General features: G+C 36.3%; 1 protein-coding gene across 1 annotated transcript; it reads right to left on the bottom strand.

Moving 5' to 3' along the window:
- Nucleotides 1-288: 288 nt before the first annotated feature.
- cabp5a (calcium binding protein 5a) lies at nucleotides 289-6228 on the bottom strand. The gene is made up of 7 exons (XM_084434473.1): nucleotides 6146-6228; nucleotides 5918-6001; nucleotides 4336-4366; nucleotides 1633-1776; nucleotides 1258-1367; nucleotides 732-879; nucleotides 289-616 (listed from the first exon to the last, which is right to left on the bottom strand). The coding sequence occupies exons 2-7, from the start codon at nucleotides 5951-5953 to the stop codon at nucleotides 588-590; spliced, it is 498 nt and encodes a 165-aa protein (XP_084290599.1). The 5' UTR covers nucleotides 5954-6001; nucleotides 6146-6228; the 3' UTR covers nucleotides 289-587.
- Between the last annotated feature and the right edge of the window lie 321 nt (nucleotides 6229-6549).

Below are 6549 nucleotides of genomic sequence, written 5' to 3'. Positions count from 1 at the left end.
ATGTGAGTCATTTGCGTCACTTCACAGCCATTCATAGATCCTCTCCCATGACCTCATGGGATAGTTAAGTGTCCATCGTATGCACACTTCAGAATCATGCCAGAAGTAGTAGGTTCTCCGGATACCCTTTCATGAGGACTGTGAAATTCAGACTTACTACTCTTGTCACATACTGTTTTTCACCTATTAGTGGGGAAGTATGCGATTTCTTTCTTCTTTTTGGATTTTTGAGTGCTCAAGAAAGTTCACATTGACATACACAAAAAAAGAAACATCACTCATTTATTTCATCATTTTGTATTTTATTGAGGAAATATCATTTAAAAATAATGTAAAGATGATATTATTGTATATATAATTTCAGATAAATATTGTGAATATAGTTCTAAGATCAATAACTTAGTATTGCATTGAAAGCTTGAGATTTTTGCATAGTTTGTGTGTGTGTGTGTGTGTGTGTGTGGGGGGGTGTCTTTCTGTACATTTCTGTTATATTTACTACGTCCACGCATATGCTGTCTTGAGTGCAATCATTTTGCTTTATGTATGTTTTATGTATCTGCAGCATCCAGAAGAAGATGATTTTCTCAGCAGCTTGACAACATCTTCACAAATTCTGCAAAAACAAGCAGAAAAGCATTTCACACGTAAATGTGTAGGAAGTGTGAGGAGTCTATAAAGGCTTGATTTGTCTAGCATGTCGTGCATTGAAAATGTGTGTCATTTCTCACCTTCAAAATCTACCGTACCGTCGCCATTATTGTCGGCCTCTCGGACGACAGCATCAATCTCTCTGTGGTTCATGTGTTCTCCCAGTAATTTACTCATAGCACTTCTCAGTTCCTCAGTAGTGATCGAGCCATCGCCATCCATGTCAAACTGTAGACGGGAAAAAGGAACAGAATTTATGTGAAAATACAGATGTTGTTTAGCACAGTGGTTCTCAATGATATTTGCATTTACGCTGGCCGTGACCTCTGAAGAACACACATGTACTCTATACTTGGGTCACAACCCACGAACTGAGAACCACTGATCTGCTTTCCATCCAGAGCAAATTTAGTTCATTAACTAAGGACTTCATCCTCCTCCCACCCGCTAAGATGAGAGATAACATTATGGTAACAGGTCAAATGGAGTTTGCTGAAGCCAGGTGAGAGTTTCGACGCCTTCTGTTTGGTTGAATCCACAAAATACCTTAATTGCTCGTCATTGTGCATCAACAGACACATGTTTCTCTTTAGTTTGTCTTCTCACCTCTTTGAAAGCATCTCGCAGTTCCTTCACACCAATCATGCCTGCTGTTTCTGCCAAAAGCTTTGGGGTCATTAACTCCACAAAGTCTTCAAAGTCTACCCTCCCTCCCACTGAGACAAAGAGAAAGTGAAAACAGATTACAAATAGATAAACATGTTTCCCTTTACTTTTTTTGCAGGTGTATTAATGTTTTGCTAATATCGTATGCAAAACAATCATGCCAGTACTTTGAATTTAAGCCAGACAGCAACATAGTGTCGTCCCAGATCTGTTACGCGTGAAATCCACATGGACCAGATGTGGCCCGGATCTGGGCCGACACTATACTGCTGTCTGGGATGCCTGATAGAAAAAGACACTCTTTATGCTACTTACAATTCATGTTGATGTTCTGGCCCAACTCGATCAGCTCCATCTCGGTTGGCATATAACCCATCGTCCTCATCAGGTTTCCCAGGTCCTTACAGCTAATAAGACCATCTTTATCTTTATCAAATTCATTGAATGCCTCTCTCAGCTCTGAGAACAAAGAAAGAGTCATCAAGTTCACTCTAAAAAATAATGGTCATTTAATTGGCATTGATGGTTCCATAAAGAACCTTTGAAATCCATGGAACCTTTCCATTCCACAAAAGGTTCTTTAAAAGTGGAAAAAGGTTCTTTAGATTACTAAAATGTTCTTCTCACTATGTGGCGTGGCGTCACACAACACTTTTCATTCCCTTGACTTCCATTCATGCGCATAAGAATGCTGAATACTGGAAACGCAAGCTTGTGTGAAGAAGTTTCACATTTCGGTATGTTAATACAGAGCCCTGCACATGACATGCGAACATAAATATATATATTGCGGCCACGATTTAAGAATTCGTTCCCAGGGTATGTAATTAGGTAAGTAATTTTCGGACAGGCTAGCAATAGCGAGCTAGCTTTGAAAGCATAAGATCCCACCCTCCCTTCAGAGCGTCTCCAAAGCCATGCCTCCTCTAAACACATGATAGCGTACACAGCAGAGACAGCGTTAAATGTCTCAAAGCACATAACATTACAATAATAATGACCGTAAACTATTTAAAGAGCCCTGACTTGTACCACCCGACTGCTGCAGATTCATTTCGGAGTTGATAGTGTTGACTTAGAAACGCATAAATCCGAGTCTGAGGACATGAACCGCTCCGAGTATAACATCACGGGGGTTTCCATCTCTTAATTACGGTAGTTATAGGGTGAACGCAGCAGAAGCTTGTTGTTTTGGAACAGGAGGAACTTAAAGGCGGCTGCTGTTTCGTTTGCGGCGCTCGGTGACTGACGTCTGACGTCTGAAATAAATACGTTGACAGGCAGGTATGACATCGTACGAACCAAATGCAATGATTGGACGAACATTTTTTGGTCCTGAGACTTTCACAGAAGATATATGATTAATATAAGTATATTAAGACCACTTTACTCAACTGCTATGTGAAGAGACTTTCAACAAGCATAACAAAAAATGTTTCTGAAAAAAAAAAAAACGCCTATACCCTGCCTTTAAATCGTTCCCTTGTTTTAGTAAATCTTAGGCACGTTGAACTAATTCGATCCCTCGTTTTGATTGAACTAAATCAAGGGAACAAATCATCAGAATGTTGCCATGATTTAGTAAAATGAGGGAATTAGTTAAAGGAACCGTATGTAAGATTGTGGCCAAAACTGGTACTGCAATCACTTTCAAATGACTGTAGAGCGGTGTATCCCCTCCCCCTCCCCCCTGACTCAAGGTTGCCAGATAGTCTGCAGGATCCAGCAGGAACGTAGGCTGCCACAAGGAGCTTCCAATCGCAAGTGACGAGTCCTACACATGACGTTTTTTTTTTCTGTTAATTATGTTTATGCTTCCTGTTTTGCGAAGTAATTATGCATCGCAAAAATGTACTAATGGCGATTAGCCAAATATAATCGTAAAGATGTACGCTCGTATGTGACAGTACATAGTTAGAACAGTAGCTGTTAGTGGTGGTGTGGCGCAATGGATAAGACACATGCCTTTGGTGTGAGAGACCCGGGTTCGAATCCACTGTGAGACACCAATGTGTCCCTGAGCTAGACACTTAACCCCTAGTTGCTCCAGAGGCGTGCGACCTCTGACATATATAGCAATTGTAAGTCGCTTTGGATAAAAGCGTCAGCTAAATGAATAAATGTAAATGTAAATGTTAGTCTAACTTGTAACATTACAGGCGTCTCCTATACAAATCCTTGTTTAATTTCGGACTTTGTCACGACGTATTTCGGATTCATAACGAGGTCTTTTAGGTTTCGTAACGTTAGACATTTTTTATCCGACACGTTTGTAGCTGCAGCTGTGGTAACTAGAGCAGAGCTGGCAACCCGGATGCCGAAACACTACTGACTTCGTGATTGGTAGATAGGTGGAGGGTGGCGCTTCAGGCCAAAACACAACATGACAACATCAACATCAGTTGAGGGCTGCAACTTCACTTTTAAATGACAATATCCTGACTGGACTACTGTTGTCAGTGATATAAGTATTTGAAATGATGTGACATATCAGGGCCATTTTATGATTAATTGAAATACATTTCTTACATACGGTTCCTTTAAGTCATGGGAATGAATTATTACGATGTGCATGGTCACGATTATTTTATGTCCGCATGTCATGTGCAGGACTCGGCTCGGTAAACTCTGATGTGGAAATTTCGTGTATTCAAAGTCTAGTGTGACCGCAGCATAAGGAAGACATGGTCCTTTTCAAAACTGTTCACTTAAAGGTTCTTTAGGGAGTCAAAAATGTTACATGGCATCACTGCAAGATCCTCCTTTTGGAACCTTATCAATGTATAAACAGCACATTTCATATTCCAGTAATAAAAGTTATTAATTAGAATGAATAAATAAGTAAATAAGTAAATAATAAAAAAAATCTTCTCATTGAAATAGTCCCAAAAAAATGTGTCCGTAAAATAATGTGTCTTAATAAAATGACATATTGTAATATCTATAATTTGTTTGCATACTTCAGTTTAAGCTTTGACAGTAGTATATCCACATATCACAACTGACAGGTGTGTTTACCTTCAATTTCATCATCTGCCAATTCTCTGTCCTGCAAAACCAAAATGACAGGTAGTTAATCCTCTCAAACGTCGTCTGGACGTCCTGGTCTCTATTTCGATATTTTTTTTTCCCCCAGATTAATCTAAAAGGCTTATTTTAAACCCCAGTTTGATAATGATAAAAGTGCTTTTTAAAGTAGTCACAGAACATTGTAATATATCTCATTAAGAAGATACACTCAGTGGCACGTTCCTCCCATTTAATATGAATTTGAGGGTTTATCGGCTGAATGTGACTAAGGGTTTAGTGTGATGACAGATTAATACCCCAGCTGATTTAGTGGGGCTGAATATGATTATGTGTCTGCTGAATCAGGCCAAACACAGACAATAATTTAATACAACACAAATCCATTAATGAAAATTTTCTGATTGCACAGCATTTCCGTTTTTCTCATATTTGGAGATTTGTTTCATACTACAACTATTATAAAAAACTAAGAAACATAATAAAAAAGTTTTTTTTTTTTTTTTAAGATAACACTTAACAATAAGGTTCCATTTGTAACTACATTAGTTTACATGAACTAAAATTCTAAAGCATCTATTTATCTCAGTTAATGTTAAATTCAACCTTTACCAATACATTATTAAAATCAAAAGTTGTATCTGTTAATATTATTTATTGGACCTGAGTGAACCTGAACTAACAAAGAACAGTTACATTTGAATTAACAGACGTTAACAAAGATAAATAAATACTGTTACAAATATATACTGTAGCTCATTGTAAGTTGATGCATTAACTGACGTTAACTAATGGGACTTTATTGTAAAGTGTTACCAAATTAAATAAAAGTAATTTAAAAAAATATATATACTAAACATAATAAAATGGGATAAAGTAATTCAACACAAATTTATTAATAACAATTTTCTAGCAGTTATGTTTTTTCCCCTCATATTTTAGACTTTTGTTTCATAATAAAAAACAATAAGGTTCCATTAGTAAAGTTAGTTCATGCATTAACTAACAATACAATACATTTGTTACATGATTTATTAATCTTTTTTTATAGTTAATAAAAATAGTTCATGTTAGGTCAGGTGACAGGTATGTTAAATAATATTAACAGATACAAATTTTGATTTTAATTATATTAATACATGCTGAAATTAACATTAACTAAGATTAATAAATACTTAGGAAGTAGTTTCCATTGTTCTACATGTAACCTAATGTATGTAGTTGGTTGACAAATGAAACTTTATTATAAAGTGTTAGCCATACAATTAATAGAAATACTTTTTTTTTTAAACATAATAATAAAACATCATAAAAATGATATAATTTTTAAGTTAGATGTGAGATTCAATTCGACTTTTAAGTCAGTTTAATATAATTCAAGTTGTACAACCAAGTTGATATACTTCAAAATTTAAGGCAGCAACTGAACTTAAGCGTAATAAAAAAATCATTTTCTATAAACACAATTAGTCTGCTGTGTTCCATAAGATGGGATGATGATGAAATAATAAATATAAGAAAACAAATCTGACATCTTCTAATGATTGTAACTGTAAATATTCAGCATACTTACAATTTTGGCTCCCCGTAAGAAGATGCATGCAGTCATAACTGTGTGTATTAGGATGAGCTGTCTGTGATCGGTGTGTGTCCAAAACTGCGGATGCAACCAAGGCATAAGTACATACAGTATACCATGTAAATCAGCTTATTCATAAGGTCATTATACATTAAATGCATTCAAGTTAAAGTAAACACTGTTTTGAACAGTGAATGACAATATTAATATGAATATGCTTACCCTGTACTGCAGTCAGTCTGGAGTGAGATTCTTGTCTGTGTGTGTGTGCTGACTGTGGTGAGTTGATCTTCCTCCCTCTGATTGACTGGCTCGGCTCATGAGGGCTTTTGTATGGTGTCAGAAAGTGACCGGGGGAGGGGTCATCCTGACATACTCAACAATCACACTCAGACACCAAATAAAGTGAACGAACTGCTCTACTTACCTTGATATTTCGGAAAAAATAAAAATCCTGTTCAATTAAATAAATAAGGTACACTGGTACACTGTCGTTTTTACAGAAAGAATGATTGCCAGAATAGCTCAGTAAAATACAATCAATATGTAAATGTAATTATAGAACAACCTGTAAATTTTACAGGTTAAAGCCACTGATCTATATAATGACAAAAAAAGAAAAAACA

The sequence above is a fragment of the Rutilus rutilus genome, assembly GCF_951802725.1.
Source record: "Rutilus rutilus genome assembly, chromosome: 16".
Lineage (NCBI taxonomy): Eukaryota > Metazoa > Chordata > Actinopteri > Cypriniformes > Leuciscidae > Rutilus > Rutilus rutilus.
The sequence above is the reverse complement of the archived record's forward strand: the minus strand, read 5'-3'. Positions and strand labels throughout refer to the sequence as shown.